This window comes from Prosopis cineraria, unplaced genomic scaffold (assembly GCF_029017545.1).
Source record: "Prosopis cineraria cultivar Desert tree isolate PC_DT_omini unplaced genomic scaffold, ASM2901754v1 PC1, whole genome shotgun sequence".
Classification (NCBI taxonomy): Eukaryota; Viridiplantae; Streptophyta; class Magnoliopsida; order Fabales; family Fabaceae; genus Prosopis; species Prosopis cineraria.
Genome location: NW_026555332.1, coordinates 43,548,750 through 43,568,827, shown reverse-complemented (window position 1 = coordinate 43,568,827; position 20,078 = coordinate 43,548,750). Strand labels below are relative to the sequence as shown.

The following is a 20,078-nucleotide window of genomic DNA, read 5'->3' as shown; positions in this document are numbered from 1 at the left end:
AGCAATAGCAGCCAAGAAATTCACCGCACTATTACCCTTGCGTGACACGAAGGAGAGAGTCAGTCCAGCTGTTGGTGTCACTTAGGCACTTGGTAAAAAAAAGCATGTTTATAATATGTTAACTTTATGATCTAAAATTTTTATGGTTAAAAGAATCTTAAATTTATATATTAAATCAATAATAATGTTTAAAATTTTAAACACAGATGTCATTTTAATTTTTAAATGAGACAGAATACGGAGTATTTCTTGAAAATAAGTATATTGCTTTTAAGAATTCAAGAAGCATTTTACTGCAATTTAAATTTTACATATAATAAATTTTAGCAAATAATCTCTTCTCTCTATATTATAAAATCTTGTCGGATTGCACTGTACGACGTTAAAAACATTTTTTAAATGGTATTTTTAAGTTTATCTTTTATTCTAGCATGGAATTAAAAAAAGATGAATATTTTTTATTTATATAATTTTAAAATTAGAAATTAATTTTTTGAATAACATATACAGAGTAACAAATTAAAAATAAAATATGTTAGTTAAGTTTTTAATAATATGCATGAGGCAATATAAATAATATATTGCACACATTTTCATCCAAATTTTAAATTGCATGAGGGGAAAGATTATAGAATAAAATAAAGTGTTACTTATATCTTTAATAGGTACAAGCATAAGAGATTCTAAAATGAAATATTTTTCTGTATTTTAATATGTATGTGGTCATAAATTATAAGTTAGAATATGTTGTTTATATTTTTTAACATGCACAAATAATAAATTTTGAAATAAAATAAAATATTTAAGCTAAAATAAAGGCACAATTGAAATAGGATACATAAATTAAACTGAAGTTATGACTAACTATATTGTTAACACCTAACCAATCAGTAAGTTAAAATTATTAATATAAAAATGTATTTATTATTGTATAGTAATTAAAGTAACAACTATCATACCATTTGTTTATAAAAAAATAATTTTACCATTTTTATTCCTGATAATTTTACACTTTTTATTAACAACTTCTTTTTAAATTTTAAATATGCCTTTTTATCATTTTGTTGAGGGTAAGAAATATAATTTTACAAAAAAAAATTTGTAGAGACTTCCTGATACTCCTTTTAAAATCTTAACTATAATATAAGTCATTGTTAATTAGTTTACATTTCTCAATAAAAGTTGATTAAAAGTTTAATTTTTTAAAAAAATTACATTTTTCAACCATATCTTCGCGCATAATAAATATAACATTGAACTTATTTTAAATATTCTTACTAACTATTATATATATAAAAGTAGGGTTAAAAGTTATAAGAGAATGTCATATGTTCATTTTTAGGTTTATTGCAATTCTTTGCTTCAGGATACTTTTTTTACAATTTTGTGCTTCAAAGTTAGGTTTGGAGTTAAGTTCGAGATGATTTATTATTTTTTAATATCTATAAAATATATTATTTAGGTTTGAAATTAGGTGTGGGATAAATTATTAATTTTTATATATATATAAAAATTTATTTTTACCTATTTAAAATTTAAATATGATCATATTTGAATTTAAATTAATATCTATTTATTTTAAAATTTAAAAAAAATCTCTATTTAAAATTTTCATCTATTCTAAAGATTTGCCAAAAATCAATATTCATATGATTGTGTGTGTATATATCTATTTGAATTCAAATTTAAATTAATATATATATATATATTTAAATATTTTGAAAAAAAAATTGTTTGAATATTTAGATTTATTCTCATGATTTCAAAAAATTTGTATCATATAATAAAATATAGATATCTATTTATTTAAAGTCAAATTAATACCAATCTATCTAAATATTTAATATGCAATTATGGGTTTAAAAATAGTAAAATACATATTTTTATAAATATAAAGACGTACATTATCAATTATTTACGTTTAAAAAATATTAATTTCAATGGTTTGATATAAATATTTAGTATTGCATGGTTTGAAAATATTAACTTTGTTTAGGATTTACAATATATATATGTGATAAGTGATAATTAATTTTTGAATTCAAATTAATTTGGGATCACTTTAGATATATATCATCACAAAAATTAATATTTAATATATATCATGATTTTAAAAAATCTCCCCTTCATTTTCTCCTCTTAATTCAAAATTATTCAATTATAAATTACTACGCTAGGCTAATATCACACTTTAGAATTCTACGTCCACTCACTCCTATATTCATATTAGGTTTATTCTCCTCTTAACTATTATTATACTATTCACGGCTTCTACATTTGATATCCATATAATACAACGAAAAAGGATTGGCATTTTTGCTTGGGTGATTCATCATGTGTGGAGATTGCTAAGTAGAAATATATTTAAAGATTCCAACGGCATTGAATTGGTTTTCCATGATATTAGAGTAAGTTTTTATGACTGTTGTATTTTCTTTTTAATAGTTGTAATCCATCAATTACGTCCAATTTTGTTTGATATGAAATACTTATGTAATCTATCTAATACTTGATCTCTGTAGTCATTTGAAAGCTTTTTTTTTAAATGTTTTAGACATAAATTGCAGCTATTTAAGACATGCACAATTTTAAAATTTGGGATCTTCTAATGTTTTGGATCGTATTGGACAATAAACCATTTATACCAGATTAACTTCATGTACTTGACTATTATGAAGTTTCATCTTAAGACAAGTTCTATCCATTATTTTGAGTTCAAGTTTGTCAATATTTCAGATATTGCATATAGGTAAGCAATGAATACTAATTACTTAGTATGTATGTTATTAAACTTTCTGAATTTTTTATTCAAAAACTTTATTTAGCACAATCAAGATAATATTTTATCTTCAAATTTTTCTATCTATTTAAAAACTTTATTTAATGCCCTTATATAATATCCTATTTATTTAGAAACTTTTTCTATCTTAAACTTTATTTTTTTTCACTTTATTTAATGAAATATATATGTAGCATTATATTTTATTTGTATGAAGCATATTAAGTTAGATTTGTTATGTTGGAGAGATGTGGATATGATAGAAATATGAAGGTTAAATAAGTAAATGTTGTTTATAATCACAGCAAGTTTATTTATACTTTCTAGTATTATTTTCACCAAAATATGTAAAGTTGTTGGTGAGCGTTATTTAAAATTTTTATTAATATTAGTTGAACTTATAAGATTATTTTTCTTCATGTGTCATACCTAATATAAATTACTTTGTTATTGTCATAAAAAATGTTAAAAATCAATATACTATTTTAATTCAAAATTTTAATTTGCTTTTTAAAATAATATATAATCATTGAGTTCTTATAATTTAAAAATATTATTTTTCAAGAGAAAATAATTTTAGATGGAGATAATGCATAAAATTTATTTTTTATTTTAAATTTATTTGATAATAATTATGTTTTCAAAAGAAGACCAAACCTATATTTTACATTAGGTTGGCTGGTCTCGATTTTAGCGCATAAAGATCAGGAATCGAGTTGATAACTAACCCAATCTTGCTAGTGACAAAGTTAAAAAATTTAGAATATAAATACAATATAGTAACATACATATACATATATATTTTTTGGAAAATGACAAATAAATTTCTTTAAAATAAGTAAATGACAAAATAGTATTGAGAAATGGAATAATTATGTTTCTAACCCTCTACAAACTAATAGACAACATAATTGTTAAAAACTAAATTAAATTTGTAAATAGAAAAGGTAAAATTGTTAATATAATAAATATATTTGTTATTGGACGATTAGATTGAAGTTATGACTGTGTTATTAATATTTAAACTAAAGTTGTTAATTGCTATATTGAAATTGTTAATGCAGGATAAGACTTTAATGCACACAAGTTTTATACCAAAGATTTTAATATATATTTAAAGGATATTCTAAAGTTAAACAACTCATTAATTGACTATCTTTCATTTTAAAGGAACAGTTATTGTGTTTCGTTGAGATTTTAAACAAATTTTTCATGTTATTTCATGTAGGTCAAGAGATGATTTTTTTTTTCTTGCCACCGTTAACTCTTTGTACATATGAGATAATTGTCAACTCCTTACACTAATAAAAAACATATGACTTCTAGCAACAAATACTAGGGCATCTATTAGTGTTCTTCAATATTTTGCTTATTAGATTATCAATTGGTGATTGGATTGCTACTAGACTTAATAAAAGATCTATAAATATTAAGATCCCAACTGAATTTCTTATTGGAAGGTTTGGATAACTCAATAAAATCCATTATCAATTCAACTTTCTTGGATTATCCTTAACAATGTTTATAATTATCTGAATTTTAGATATATGGCTATATTAACTCCTATTTTAACTAGGATTAAAGAAGTAAATAAGTATATGTTGTCCCCACTTTTTGGTGATGAAGTTGTATGCTTGAGCTTTGATAGTATTGTGAAAGACGATAGGGACATATATTTACTTAATGGCATGTACTCTACAAATTTTTTAAATTAAATTTCAATGCTATGCCCTCTTAAATCATAAATTAAGGCTTAAAATGGGTGCTTTAATTATTTTAATATGGAACATTGATATATTTATGGGGTTGTGTAATGGTACATGTCTTTTGATTATAAGAATTGAAAAATATGGTATTAAGGCCAAATAAATGTCTATAGATCAAATATAGGGATGCAATTATATATTACATATTGATATGTGTGCGTCCATCTAATTCCATGTGCTATTTACTATGATAAGGGGGTAGTTTCTCATTATATTGTTTTTTGCCATGATCATTAATAAGAGCCAAGGGTAGAGCATGTGTTATGTTGGTTTGTGCCTACCTTATCCTGTACTCACCCCATAATCAATTATATAATGTTGTTTTTCATGTTTGAAGTAGGAATAAAGGTTTAAAAATATTAATTCTTAATAGGAATGATTGCTCCACAGATAGAACTTCTAATATCACTTATAAAAAAATCTTTGGCAATTTGATTCAACAAATTATGAATTTTTGTTAATTTGCTTTCCATCGTATTCATTTACACAGTGTGCATTTAATTTTTATCGTTTGCTTTACTTTAATATATATACTTAATATTCATGCAATAATTATATAATCCCACTACATATAAGATGATATGAAAATCAAAAGTGTTTATTACAAGTTATTCTTTTGAGAAACATCTTCTTATAAGATTAATAATTTTTTATTCATAAAAATTATAATATAAGACCGGTGCATTGCACAGGTAGCTTACTAGTTACTCAATAAAGTAAGGGTTGATTTGAGAAATAATATGCTCCATCTAATCCAAAATATAAGCATTTTTTGGAGGAAAAAAATTGCATACTAATAAAATCTTCATTCCCATAAAAAAATATATATTATTTTTTTAATCTTAGTCTTAATTACCAATATACATTATAACGAGTGAAAGGTATATTTATATAAATATCTAGGTAATAAATACAAGGAGCAAAATGAAATCTTTTTTACATGTGCTTGATTGTTTATATTTTAAATTAAGATTAGTTAAGAAAAAATGCTTATATTTTAAATTAAAAGGAATATAAAACTTATCCAATTACCTATATTTTGAATTAAATAAAACTTTTAAAAAATAATTTATATTTTAATTCAAAAGGAGTAATTATCTCATTTCATGAATTTTTTTATCATTTATTTATTTTTATGAGATTCAATTGTCATTCTTTCTACCTAAAGTTAAATCTATCTAATTTTATAGTATTTAAATTAAAAAAAATATAAATTTAATCATAAATTTTTTTTTAATGACTATAAAATATTCTGGGAGACAACCTTCTTGGACCAGTCACTCATGCGTTGCCACGCACTCATTCAGCACAAGCGGCGTGTGATTATCCAATAACAAAAGCCTAGCAGCAAGTGGAATTATAGCGGGCAAAACACAGGATCCGGCGAATCGAATGAGCACCTACTGCTAGCCTTGAACTTGAAGCAAAGCACTAGCGCGCGTTGCTCTCGCCACTTCCGGCACTCATCCTGAATTCGAAGCCTAGTCATGGAAGCTACTCGGTTCAGCTCACATGTCTTACATCCACATAGCTTTCGAGCTAATCCCAAGATATTTCGAGGTTAGTTTCCCAGTGTTTCGTTACCTAGAAATCTGAGGAAGCAAAGAAGAAAGAAAATGAAGTATGGCTATTTGAGAGGTAAATTGAGTCTTTTCGCGTGAAGCTTGTGAGCGTTTTTTATTCTCACTGATAGTGCACCGTGATTCGCGGGACAGGACTTCGGATATTTTCTATCTTATTGTGACCTTGAATGGCTAGAATGAATGTGATAGTCAATTATCGCATATATTCTTCTCATTACGTTTATGTGTCGCTTATCATATTTTGCTCAATTTTATAGTATGGCAAGCATTTGTTATTCGTACTTGTATTTTCATTATTTGCTTTTCATCCTTGTCTCAAGTGTCCAGAGTCACGAATTGTATATCTGAATCAAAAATGTTATTTCGTTAAATATATTGCTATGAAAACTGGCAGGATACTAAATCTTTGTACCTATCTCTTGGTCAAGAAGGAATATGCTCTTACAAGCTTAACAATTTGTACCACTATCTACTCGGACTATTTAAATTAGCGAGGATTGTTTAGGCTTGTTCTACGGAGAAGTGTATGATCAATTATGAGTTAACATGCTCTTATTGCAAGCTGTTTATTATCACAGGCAGACAATCAGAACAAATCCAATTTTACTGTATAAAGTGCCATAAAACGTGGGGTTCTTCATTTGAAAGAAGGCAATCCCTATTGCTGAACAGGTCTTCGTTTAATAGAGTAAACTGGAAGCATTCTTTCAACTTCTCTTATAAGCATCGAAGTGACTATTTGCATGTGGAACCTCCAAATATCCAGCATTCAGATCAAGAAATTCTTCCTCCAACTCAAAGTGATGGGGCAGGGGTTCTTGCATCTTCTGATCCCCATAACCTGGACTTGAGACCCAAAAAGTATAAAAATAGGTTTCTTAATTTTGTTCGCTTGAGTTCTGTCCTGAATGGGATTGCTGAATCATTTTTCAAAAGTGAGATACGAAGGAGGTTGTTTGTGACTGCTGTGCTAATTGTACTCAGCCGTGTTGGCTATTTTGTTCCTCTACCTGGCTTTGATAGGAGGTTGATACCACAAGACTACCTAAGCTTTGTCTCAGGATCTGTTGGTAAGTTACTCAGATATCGCTCAGTTTCACTCTTGTATATATAACTTCTGATTTGTAGCTTTTATGAAAACTTATTCCTTTTGGTGCTCATCATTCATCAATCAGCACTTAAAGTGTATTCATTTCCAAGTACTGGTAAGTGGTAACCAAAGGATCACAACTTAAAATGGAAGATTAGGACACGATTAAATTTTTTTAAGGTGGATACCAAGTTCGAGGCAACTTATGAAGTAAAATGGAAAACCTAATCCAATTCAATGAGCTTTTAGAAGAACACCTTAGATTCATTCATAGGTGGTTTGTAAGGTTATACCTTTGAGCAGTCATTCATGTAGCTTCTGGCAGATGAACTTGGTGACTACACCTCTGAGCTCAAACTTTCTCTTTTCCAGCTCGGAATCAGTCCTCAGATAATAGCATCCATTATTATGCAGGTTTACCCTCTTTACTATTTGAGTTAGAGAAGTGGGGCAATTTTTTTGTTTTTTGTTTTTTGTTGTTTTTAACTTTCTGCTATTTTGGAGGCCAACAGATGTTTTATTCCATTTACTTACATGCGATTTTAGAATCTGATATTTTTTGCTATGCTGCTGAATTATAAGTGAAATTGCAGTATATCAGTATCTCTGAAAGAAGATGTCTTTCTGCAATCACTACTTTTACCTTGAATCACACATCATTGTGACTAGAGCCAATATTCTCAATCAAATGCCCAATTTTAGTATATATTTTAACTACAAAAAAATATTTTGCATTGATCTCTTAATTAATAATATTCCTAGAAGCTTGATAAATGATAGAGCACATTGGTGTTTTGCAATCCATGTAACCGACCCCACCTAGTGGGATAAAGGCTTGTTTTTGTTGTTGTTGTAAATTATTTTTTCTTTTGAAGTATTAGCTATTTTGTGCACTACATTTGTACCAGATGTGATATGGTGTGCAGGTTCTTTGTCATATGGTTCCTTCTCTGGTGAAACTGCGAAAGGAAGGTCTAGATGGACATGAGAAGATAAAGAGTTATATGTGTGTCCACTTATCCATTCCAGCATTGAGCTTAACAGTTGCTATCAATCATTTAACAAATATTATATCTGATCCTTGATTTTGGGATAATCAACTAATGAATCCTTATGCAAATTACAGATGGTGGATGTCACTTGGCTTTGCAATTTTGGAAGCTCTAATACTTGCATGCTACTCACTTCCATATTCAATTTATGCTGCCAATCAAAGGTACTTTGATCCAAAGGATCCATTTCAAGCATAATAACATAATGAAAAACTAATATATGAAAATTTGTCCTGCTCGCCAATTGATAATATAACATTAAATAGACTATATGTTATATGTTGTGATCCTTACCAAATGTTGTTTAATAGTGTTATCCATTTGCAGAGATTGTAGTCTCTTCGCCTCCATTACATTATGAAATGGATATTTATTTTTAACTATATTGTCCTGCCTACAGACCTGATTAAATTGTACCAATGGTGTAACCTCTCTGACTCGAATTAATGTTTTTCCGTTTAAAGATGTTTTTTTTTTTAAACAATTTTTTATATTGCAGGGTCAAGCATGTGATGTTAACAACTCTTTTGTTGGTATGCGGTGCAATGACTATAACATGGATATGTGATACCATCTCAGAATCCGGATTTGGTACTCTTATTAAATCTTTAAGCAAAATATGTTACTACATCATCCATGATTAGTTGTGGAAAATTTTCATGATATAAACCACTGCTTAGTGTGTGAAATTTATGTAGAATTATGCTTGAGAACCAGTGAATTTTATCCTTGTTGCATATGTACCTTGTAATTTCCTTAAAAAGGTTGTGTCTTCTCAATACAAGCTTGTTTGATGTAAAATATCTTTGCAAATTCATTTGCTGATGTAAGGAACTCTCAAAATCAGAGTGCCATAAATAATTCTTGCTGGTATTTGTTTGACCTGCAAGCAGCTGCTATTGGAAATTTTTCATATTATTCAAAAGATACTTATTTTCCATATTACATGAGCTTACAATTAATCTTTTGGTTCAATTTGTATTGCTACAACCTGAAAGGATGGGAGAATTGTGATTGTTGTCTATACTTGGATGATTTTTAAGACAAACTGGCCAACACATGTCTGCTATTACCATTTGATTTATTCTATTGTGATGTTGATGCCTTCTTCAGGTCAAGGTTCTTCGCTTATTATATGTGTGGGGATATTGACGGGTTATATGGAAACATTGCACAAAATGCTGACTCAGCTCTCAGGTACTTGCAGAATACAGACAAGCTTTTGAAATTTAATGCCATATCTCCCTTGTCCGCTTCACTTCTGCTCCTCAAGCTGGAGTCTTAACAAGTTGAAGTAACTACATTTTTTGTCACATGGACCTTAACTGCAGACTTACAGTTACTAAATTTGACAATTTTAGATTTCATTTGACTTGCACATTAATTGAATGTTTTCAATGATGACAGTAGCGTATCTCACATACATGAGAAAAGGTGGGGGGGACAAGAAAGGGCAATTTTGTAGTGGAATTCAATGATGACAGTGTTGTATCTCACTTACATACACAAGAGAAGGGGGGGACAAGAGAGGGCAATTTTGTAGTTTAATCTGATTAACATGGAAATTTATCTTGGGTCAGTGGCTGTGGGGGGAGTAACAAATTAGCCCAAGGATGTTATGCATTTGTTTGTTAGGTGAAGATATTCAATCTTCCATTAGTATACCTGTCTGATAAAATCATTAATTCTTAACCATACCTTTTGATATTGCAGTGAGTGCCGTTAGTTGGTGGCCCTATGTACTTGCAGTATTGGGTCTATTTACAATTGTCACTATGTGGGCAGTTGTAGTCACTGAAGGTTGCAGGAAAGTGAAACTTCAATACTATGGTTTCAAACTTGCTTCTGCTGCAAGGTAATAGCATTGTTTGGTACAGGCAGTTGAACCTTATTATCTTTGTTGAAACTCTAGATATTATTACAAGAGCTCTAATGTTCTATCTATTGTAAAAAGTTATATTTTACTGTTTATATTGTGATGGCAGCTATTCCATGCCTCTTCCAGAGTAAACAGGATAATCTAATGTCTTTTGCTCATATTATGTACTTCCATTGATTTGCACACTGACCAACAGTTGGACATAGCCTAAACAATCCTTCGTTATTACTCCCTCTGTTTTTTATTATAGGAGAAACTGTCATATGCTTCATTGTTTTTTTATAAGCAAATTACAAAATTTGAGAAGCATTTATCACTTTTTTTACAAGTTGCCCCTCATAAAATCAAAGCTTATTTTCACAAGACAAAGTTGATTCCTTCACATGCTGAAGATTAATTACAAAGGTATTTAATTTCAGACATAGTTATTATGCTTAATCAACTTTCTTAAGCTGTGTGACTTGGTTAAAATTTGCTTACATTTGAATGTGGAGGGATTATGCCATATAATTTTCATGTCTCTGAAGCTCAAAATGGTGAATTTTAGCGTTATGATATTGATATAGACCACTGTCATTTTTGTTGTCTTGAAATTTGAAACAGAGAGCAATCCCCAATTACTGAAGTGGAGCCCTATATTCCTTTCAACATTAACCCATCAGGAATGCAACCTGTTCTTACCACCACTTACCTCTTGGCGTTTCCAAGTATTCTTGCAAGGTTTGTATAATCTATAGTACAGTTTAATTAAATATAATTTGAGTATATCAAGTTTTCATCAATAATCAATCTTCTGATAAAGCAGCAAAAATTCTCAATTCCTTATGCCTATGATATCAGCTTCTCATCCCCACCCCCAAAATGCACATTTATGCATGCATGCATCTTAGGTGAAGCAGATTTTTCAGTTGTTTGTCACATGAGCTCTATAAACAGATTTTATTTGCTTTCTTGTGAAGGATTCACTGTTGTGATTTTTGAAATAACTTCTAATTCTAACATGCAGTTTGCTTGGTTCACGTTTCTGGGAGCATGTGAAGGAGATATTGAACCCTGATACATCTGCTGGTGCTGAGCCTTGGGTTTACTACTCCGTATATGCTTTTTTCGTCTTCTTATTCAATATATTTGATATTGTAAGTTTCTCTCCACTGCTATCATAATTATATACTTTTATGTGATCTACATGATACAATCTCTGCAAGGCCATCCAGTTAGTATTTTAAGGAATTCCATTTGATATAAGCTACTAGTTTTACACTGGATTGATAATACATAAAAAGATCATTTATGGTTTCAAATTAGGTTGAAGCTACCTTCACCGTGAAAACAGCCAGACTCCAGCCTGAAATTTAATAAGAGAAAGGCTTATTTTGTCCTTTTGGAATTACTTTTGCTAAGATGACTTTTTCTTTTTCTTTTTTTTTCGGTGAGGGTGGGGGGAACATTGATAAGTTGACTTTTGACTTAATGTCAATAATATGACTTGATGTCTCTGATATAACCGATTTTTGAAATTGAAGTTACCAAGTTTTGCTTAATTCAAGTTGCACTAACCTTTAGACTGATTTTGTAGTGTGTGACTGCCAAGGAAACGTAAACTAATATATCATGTGGGGCCAAGTAGCTATCAAGGAAACAAAATAAAAATGGGAAGGAAAAAAGGATATGCAGATACACATAGCTTGGCTCATTATTATTAGATTGTCGCTACTGTGCCACTGCAGTATTGGAAGTTAGTTTGTCCTGTTTTGCTATTGTTTATATGTTATGTTGATTGTGTCCAGGCCAACTTGCCCAAGGAAATTGCCGATTACTTGAATAAGATGGGTGCCAGGATACCTAACATAAAGCCTGGGAAGGCAACAATAGAATACCTTTCAAAAGTTCAGGCATCCACACGATTTTGGGGTCTGTTTTTGGTGATTGACTGTTATGTTAATCTTATGTCAACATGAATGCCATTTATATGAATCCTTATAAAAATACCGTATTGTTTCATTGCCTTGTGTTGTTAAATTTGCAGGTGGCCTATTGTTAAGTGTTTTGGCAACCACATCAAGCATTCTTGATCATTATTTACGGCGTACCAATGCTGGATTTGCAATTGGGTTCACATCAGTATTGATTATTGTAAGTCCTCACAATTTTCTTGCAAACTCTTGATAATTCACATAATATGACAAGGCATTCGTGTGAACCTTTACCATTCAAGTTTGAAATGCACTTTGCGCAATGTGAACATTAAAGTGACCTAATGTATTTAGTCATTTCCTTGGATTACTTGTTGGGTTAGTTCAATTCTTAATGGAAAATATTGAGCTTGCTTCAAGTGGAATTTTTGGTTGTAAATGTTCCGGCATTTTCATCAATTTAAATTCTCTAGAAAAATTTCTGAAATTTGTTCTGCAATATCACTGAGTAGCCCTTGGTTTTGTTGGTCCAGGTTGGTTCCATTATTGAGCTAAGAAGATCATATCAAGCCTATAATGTAATGCCAAGTTTAAGCAAGGCTCTGAGACGGTATGGTGTATAGCTTCTGGAAAGGCTGTGCTGCTCAACTGTTCCTTGTTATGTAAACCTCGAGGGTAACGATTTGGTCGCCATTGGTAAGTAGTAAGATTGCCCTTCAATACACAATTTGACGGTAGAGATATTTGATCCGGATTTCCTCTGTCGAAATATGTCCAGGTGACTCTGCTTTTCAAGTACGTCAGAGTCTAGTTTTGGGGTGGCGAAGTAATCTACCAGTGTTTGCTGCCTGTTCAGTAACAGCTGTGATCACTCTTTCAGAAGGCTCGTTTTCGTATATCTTAGGGGAAATAAATCGTCTTATGTATCCAGGAAATTTTCGTTAGCTTATTGTTATATGTAGCTTAGGATTTGTAAAGGAAATTCAAATTTGTCATAACTGTGATCTGTAATTTTCAAAGTGAGATGCCGGGATATGCAAGTGCGGAGGGCATAGGAGCCGCTGTGAAGAGAATTCCATCTTTGGTTTAGCACGTGCGTAACTATGAATAATGAATTGACTAGTATAAAACCAATCTTGGTAATTATATTCCCTTAGTTCCTAATTACAAGACAAATTTTTGGCGAATAATGTCCAAATATAAGATAATTTATAAACTTTGAGGAATAATTAATATTTTTTTTTAAAAATTCCCCTAATCATCATTGAATAAAAGTACTATTTTCGCCTTAAAATAAATTTACGAAAATGATAAGTATTACTTAAGGATAGAAATAAAATTATGAAAAAAAAATATTTTAAGGCACAAGTTAGTTAACTGTTTTGTTGGTATTTATAAATTAGCCGATTTATCTTTTAATTAGGAACTATAATAATTTAAAACTTATAACAAGTTTTAATAATTTAAAGTCGCCAATAATATGTATTCTTCTATTTAAAAATAAAAAATATTTTTAATTGAATTTTATTTTTAATAAAATAATTATTTACTTTTAAATTAACGTTATCTTTTTATATTTATTTATATTAAATATTTTATAATAAAGATAAAGTCATTTATAAATAGAATATTTAAAAAAAAATAAAATATTTAACTTTTTAAAAAATATTTTATATTTTTAATGGAGGAGTAATTTATTTGAAGTTTTATGTTAAGAGTTCTTCTCGATCAGTTGTCCTTATTGTAGAATCAAGAATCAAAATCAAATTTTTTTTGAGAGACATATCCATATTTAATATCTAGAGACAGGATCAGGCCTCGTAAATTATATGGGCCAAGGGGCTTATGGTTGAGCCAGTTGCTCCATGGATCTCGTACTCGCCCATTTTTATCTTTCATCATTTCACGGGTGGCTTCGTCCCCTTGCTCGCGCTCCAAGTTCAGTTTGAAATCAGCAGACTCTTCGCCGGCACTGGCATTAGAATTCTCTCTTATGTGGTCTTGAAGAATGGAAGCGATTGAGGCGTCTCGGAGCTCGGAGATCTGTACAACAGCGGGTGCTTTCGATGGCTCTGTCATTTTTCATACCATCTATGATGTCATAGGGTTTGTACTTTACATGCACCAGCAAATCCCCTCGTAAGTTCCTACCCTCATTTGGGTAGTGCGGGTGTGCGAATTGAATAGATAAAGTAATTGCAATCATAACAAACTTTTGGGCTGAAGGTTCTGTACAAAAAGGATATGATCAACAATGTTTTTAAAAAAGGAAAAAAAAAAAAAGGCTTGTCTCAGCATTCATAGTTGTATACGTGGAATTGGATTGGATACCGTCTGAGATCATTTTCTTTTTCCCAGCACAGTGCAGGATATGAGTATTGAATTCGATACAATGCATTCCGAGTATAGTCAGTTGGTACGTTATCTGAATGGACATTGCTTTAGTTAAATAACTGTATTAAAGAATCATACCCTGAAACAGTCATTTTCAGGTGTCTGCCCTTGCAGAAACTGAAGTGAAGGCATCACAGCGGAGATATCATATTAGCAAGATGAGGGATATCAAACTTGGAATTAGGAGACTAGAGAAGTTGATGAATGCACTTTCAAATATGAAAAATGCGATTCAGCTGATTATCAAAGCGATTCCCAGCATAGAGGAAATTATTTTGGCCCTTGGAGCTAGTCCACAACGACCTCAGCACATTTATGACTTAAGCTTTTCCCATGGAACAACTGGTCCCTCGGGTGCAAATGATTTTGATAGAAGTAAAGCAGCGGACGGACTTTCAAGAAAGGTTATTTGGTGATACTTCTGCATTCGGATTAAATTTCCATGCCTTTTGTCACAGGAAGGGAGAGGGATGTCATAATACATGTTTTGTTTTACAGGCAATAAGGACACTGGTATCAAAGGGAGCTGGGTCTGTGACCTATCCAGGTAGTTGATGTTCTTGCTCGTTGGTAATGCTGATCTGAAAATGGATTCGATTTTGGTTGTCGGTTCATTTATTTGTTTTACCTTACCATTATTGTAATATAATGATCACAATATGTGCAGGTTCGAGTAAACTCTTCCTGTTAATTAAGGCCCCTTCTTCATTCAATCAGCCCCAGCATTTTCTGCCAAAACGTGATTTTCGGTATAACAGAAAGGTAAATTAGACTATAAAAATAAGTGGCACTTGTTTTTTAAATCCTTTTTGCACAGAGCATCAATGTTCAAATTAGGTGCATTATCTTGTTCTGATGTTTTGTGGATCATCCCTACCAGCAAACAATAATAATCACTCATTCACTGTCATGATTGCTTGAAAATAGTTCAACTATAGACCTTTGCCATCTCGCTTCAGCCCCCTTTCTCCGTCAACTGTGCGAGGAACTGGAATATTTTCCCCTCTAAAAATGAGGGTCTAGTTCAAGATGTTTTAAATTTTAATACCATAAAATTTTCTGAGTCTTCCGTAGGATAAACGTTTACTATTCTTTCCACTTTCTCTGGAGAGAAAACATAAATGTAGAACGGAAATCACTAATTGCTATGTCAGGCAATTAGCTTTTTGTTTGTATGCATGTAGTTTCCTAACATAAACATAGAATCTCACCTCTACAGGAAAGGCTTTTTTTTTTTTTTTTTTGGGGGGGGGGGGGGAGGGGAGGGAGGGTTGTTCAGTTTTTACCTGAAATATGAATTTTATATTCGCTGCAGATTATGCCATTCAGACTGCTGTTTAAGTGCCGGAATCAGTGTCAGGAAGAGGTTGCTTCTACTTCAGAAGATTTAATCTGGTATCTGTCCTATGTTATGGGTATATATAGGCGTATGTTCACCTTTTTGTTGTGCTAAATATGCTTATTATATACTTGACCTTATGAGCAAACAATTTTGTTTATGTTGTTTGTATGAACCGCCTTTTTCTGTGTCATGAAAATTTCCCTCCCTTTCTTCTCTGCCTTGACTTTTTTCCTTCTTCCTCTCTAGAATGAAAAGATGATAGAACAACAAACAAGGAATAGAAAGCTAATTAGCCGGGAGTCATTTATCCGTTGACTTATTGAAAAATTATTTTGACTGTTGGTGCATGCTCGATATTTATGACCTCCATGTATAGATAGCATTGTATTTCACCCAGGCTTCTAAATGTTTCTCTTCACCATCTCATGATATGTTCTTGGGTCGTTTCTGTTAGGTGCTCAAAGTAACAAAAGAAAATAAGAGAAGTAAATCTATTAAGATGATATAAAACAAGAATCTTAATTTATATTTCTCTCAACAGCCATATTTAGAAGAATTTTCAAAGAGTTTAAAGACTAAATTATTGATGATATGCTAGCTTCTAAATTACTAGTCGTATTTATGAAGCCAAATACTACTCAAAATATCAAATAAAATCTAGATAACTAGATAATTAAATAAAACTGAATAAAATATCCTAAAATCTATATCTGAATAAAATCTAAATAAAATATAAAAACTAAACATCTAAATATAATCTCTTGCAATCTATCCTAAAATATTCCTAATTCCAATCAGATAATAATAATAAAATCAAATTTAATTTATCTTTTGACTTTTACTTCTTGATTAAGTCTTTAATGGAATATTATCTGGAATTAGTTTCACCCTCCACTTCATCGCCAATTTGGCATTGCTCACTTTTAAGTGACTTCTTTCTCCCCCTCACATCACAGGTTTCAATGTCGGCATGTGATAAAGGGCCTGGCCATGAACACAACGGCAGAAGAATGAAATTCTTTTCTTGACGTTAAAATGGTAACAACATATAGATATGTGGATATGGCCTTGTTTTAGACTTCATTAGGGTGCAATTTTGTCATGTATGCTACTAGGACAACATTTAAGACCAACATCTGTAGTTTTCGCTGCAGCTTCCTAAAGCATTGATGATTAGGTACCATATCTGAAATGTTAATGTTCAAGTCAAGCCATGCGATTTCCTTTACAAATACAAACTAACGGTTTGGGAACTCTCGTGTAATGGAATGGATTGAAGGATTCACTTTTCATTTTTTTTTAAAAAAAAAATTAGGATAGGCAGTTCCTTGGTTTTATTATAGGAGGCTACGAGAGATTCTAATGACAATTTGTTAGGTTGAATTGTGAATAAGTTTAACCATGTAAGGTGAAAAAGAAATTAAGGTCTCATTTGCCTACTAGAAAGAAATGTAATAAAATGGATTGAAAAAAAAAAGATAAAAATAAGATGATTAAAGGAGATATATAAGTACATTCATAAGGAAGTAATTTAATTCATGAAGTTGAAAATCATAATTCATAAAATTTTTAGAGAGTGATGATTTTTACATTTGTAGTATATATTAATGAGTTTTGTTCTGCTTATCATAAAAAGAAGGGTGATTTAATTTATTTTTACCTTGATATCCATTTCATTCCATTTTTGTAAACGGGGGACCTAAGTATTTGTTTCAAATGTGACTGGATTCAGCCCAAAAACAATGAGAGGTGTATGTGCTTGTTTGGCATGAGCGAGTAATGCTATGGTGGACAGAGTGATCAGGCGTGCTTCCCATCTTAGAGATGGCACCAACCCCTATAAATTGTGGAGTTCAGTACACGCTTCCTTGTCCCTTGTCCCTCGTTCCACCAAGAATGAGCCCTCATTTCTTTGTAGGCTTTTCAACTCTGATTGACTGTTTATGGGTTGTCCTCAAATTATAATAGCACACTTGAATCATGATTTGTTATGTTTAAATGTTAATAGAATTTTTTTTTAAAAAAAACTGAGCATCCTTCACTCACAATAAAAACAATTCATTTTCAAGGCACGGAAGGGGGAAAAAACTCTTTCAATTAAGTTTGCTCTACATACAAGTATTAATAGAAAGCTTTATTATTATTATTGATGATGCTGCTGCTGCAGGTCTTAAATTAGGAGGTAGATTGATGAAAGTTTAATATTGATGCCTGCACTTTACCATGAGGACTGTCCTTCACAAAGCCCCAAACATCTTCCGCAATATTTCAAGGCTCCCTAGCTCTAATTTATTATATGTATTTTCCATCATGTTTAATTAAAGTTATGATTAAAAATTTTGAAAAAAAAAACTGCGGATAAATTTTCCCCATAGAACTTATGGTTTGGACGTTGGACTTGAGGCTCACATTTAAAAACAAGCTGAGCCCAACGAAGATCACCCATACTCTCAACTAAATATATGCGTAAAATGCTTCGTGTCTTAATTGGCCCAAAATACTTATCACGTCAATGGTATAGCAATATAACTAAAATTTAATTAGTAACTGAGGTTGGGTTGAGTAGGAGATACTCTTGTTCTTGTGTAGATAGGAAAAATCACCTTAGAAATTGAACTTGGTGAAAAAAGAAAGTGAAATCATGTGACATCTACTCGTATAAATTTAACATTTATTGTTATATGGTCTATTTTTTATGGAATATCATGCAAAAGAAAGGAAATGGGTGGTGAAATCCAAGAAAAACTTGTTTGATATGCTTGATTTGCTTTCCCTCTCCCATTCTATTTTCTTTATATTATCTTCTCCATCCATTGTTTATTCTTGAAAACATTTTTCAACATGGCATGTTGGGCCGTTGGTCACCTAAACTAATGATTGATACAATAACTTCAATGCTGGCCAATATACACAAGAGCTTCAAAATATCTCTGAAACTGTACGATGACCTATTAGCTTCGTCCGATAGATATCATTATATTTCGTCCACTCAAGTAAAATCTTTGAAAATTCCAGATGAAGTTTACTCTCTCACGTACCCACATTTTTTCTATTGTCAACGAGACCATTTTAATTTGTCTTTCTTAGAAGAAGTTATTGCCAAAAGCGGCAAATTGACCACGATATTATAGGAAAAATAAATATTTACCAAGATACTACACATTAAAAAGTATTTATCAGGATACTATATATTAAAAATCAACTTGAATGACACTGAGTTCAAATTTTTTCTCTCCACATGATCAATGCAGAATTTGGCTTGAATGAAACCGATTTTTATATCATTAATTAATTAAAAAAAGATGTATTCCCTCCATTTAAAAGTATAATGTATTTTTTGAAGAGTTTGATGATTAAAAATGTAAGATAATTTTAATTTTTTAAGGAATAATTATTGCTTTTTTTTAAAGTGCCTCTATTGATAATAACTTAATATTTATTGTAGGGTGTTTAATAAGATAAATATAAAAAGATAGAGTTAATTAAAAAGTAGGTAATTACTTTATTAAGAAGTAAGATTCAATTAAAATTTTTTTATATTTTTAAATGAAAGAAGTATGTTAGAGCAAGGGACACCAATACCACACACCCCTAAGGCCTAACCCCCCTCTTTTCTTTGCAACAGCTCCCTCTTGCCTCTTGCAACCAATATGCCCATCCCTTGTGCACATTATGATACGTAAATATAAATCAAATTATATATATATATATATATATATATTCATTTTATAATTTTTAAATAAACAATTTAATAAACATAATTGCATACTCTTGTTTTGTTATAAAATTTAAATAAAGTGCTTTAATGAATAACACTTCCTCAAAATTGTACAAGGCCTGCGAAATAAATGCTACCATTTTTGCTTGAAAAGAGGCGAGATAAAATTGTGAAATGCTATTTAAGAAAATATGTAACTTATTAAATTTAAGAAGAGGTAAAAATATACTTAACATCATATATCTATGTACTTTTATTCAATCAAAATAAAATAAATGAATTTTAAAATATTAATAATATTAATAACAAAGATTTTTTTTAAAAAATTAACTCTACCTCCTAGTCCTAACATATATAAGGTCTCTTCATAGAGAAGAAGTACACACCCATGCAATCACCCAAATATGTTCATATGCAAGTTTGAACCTATAACCTCTTCTAAATAAGGAATGTGGCGTTGTTACTAAGACAAATTGACAACTAATCATGAAAATTTATTGTGAAATAAATATAAATAATATATAAATAATTTTTTTGATATAATTGAGAACGTATACCTTAA

The 20,078-nt window shown here is 30.5% G+C and overlaps 2 protein-coding genes across 7 annotated transcripts; both read left to right on the top strand.

The window, feature by feature from the left end:
* The first annotated feature begins 5,878 nt into the window (after window positions 1–5,878).
* LOC129319144 (preprotein translocase subunit SCY2, chloroplastic) lies at window positions 5,879–13,135 on the top strand. 2 transcript variants are annotated; one of them, XM_054964144.1, is made up of 14 exons: window positions 5,879–6,105; window positions 6,707–7,198; window positions 7,544–7,632; window positions 8,145–8,224; window positions 8,345–8,434; window positions 8,770–8,861; window positions 9,384–9,467; window positions 9,984–10,125; window positions 10,753–10,869; window positions 11,156–11,285; window positions 11,937–12,060; window positions 12,176–12,282; window positions 12,596–12,758; window positions 12,841–13,135. In XM_054964144.1, exons 1-13 carry the CDS (start codon window positions 6,033–6,035, stop codon window positions 12,683–12,685), a joined length of 1,710 nt encoding a protein of 569 aa, XP_054820119.1. In that variant the 5' UTR covers window positions 5,879–6,032; the 3' UTR covers window positions 12,686–12,758; window positions 12,841–13,135. The 2 variants fall into 2 exon arrangements, with proteins under 2 accessions (XP_054820119.1, XP_054820120.1); XM_054964145.1 differs by having other exon boundaries at window positions 5,884–6,183.
* A 720-nt stretch (window positions 13,136–13,855) lies between these two features.
* LOC129286698 (uncharacterized) lies at window positions 13,856–18,281 on the top strand. 5 transcript variants are annotated; one of them, XR_008587504.1, is made up of 9 exons: window positions 13,856–14,201; window positions 14,421–14,478; window positions 14,555–14,860; window positions 14,955–15,003; window positions 15,124–15,218; window positions 15,772–15,851; window positions 16,755–16,836; window positions 17,531–17,712; window positions 17,966–18,281. XR_008587504.1 is itself a non-coding variant. In XM_054922716.1 (8 exons), the coding sequence occupies exons 1-7, from the start codon at window positions 14,071–14,073 to the stop codon at window positions 16,810–16,812; spliced, it is 777 nt and encodes a 258-aa protein (XP_054778691.1). In that variant the 5' UTR covers window positions 13,856–14,070; the 3' UTR covers window positions 16,813–16,836; window positions 17,966–18,275. The 5 variants fall into 5 exon arrangements, 4 of the variants coding, with proteins under 4 accessions (XP_054778691.1, XP_054778683.1, XP_054778670.1 ...); XM_054922716.1 differs by lacking the exon at window positions 17,531–17,712 and having other exon boundaries at window positions 17,966–18,275; XM_054922708.1 differs by lacking the exon at window positions 17,966–18,281 and having other exon boundaries at window positions 17,531–17,811.
* Window positions 18,282–20,078: the final 1,797 nt, after the last annotated feature.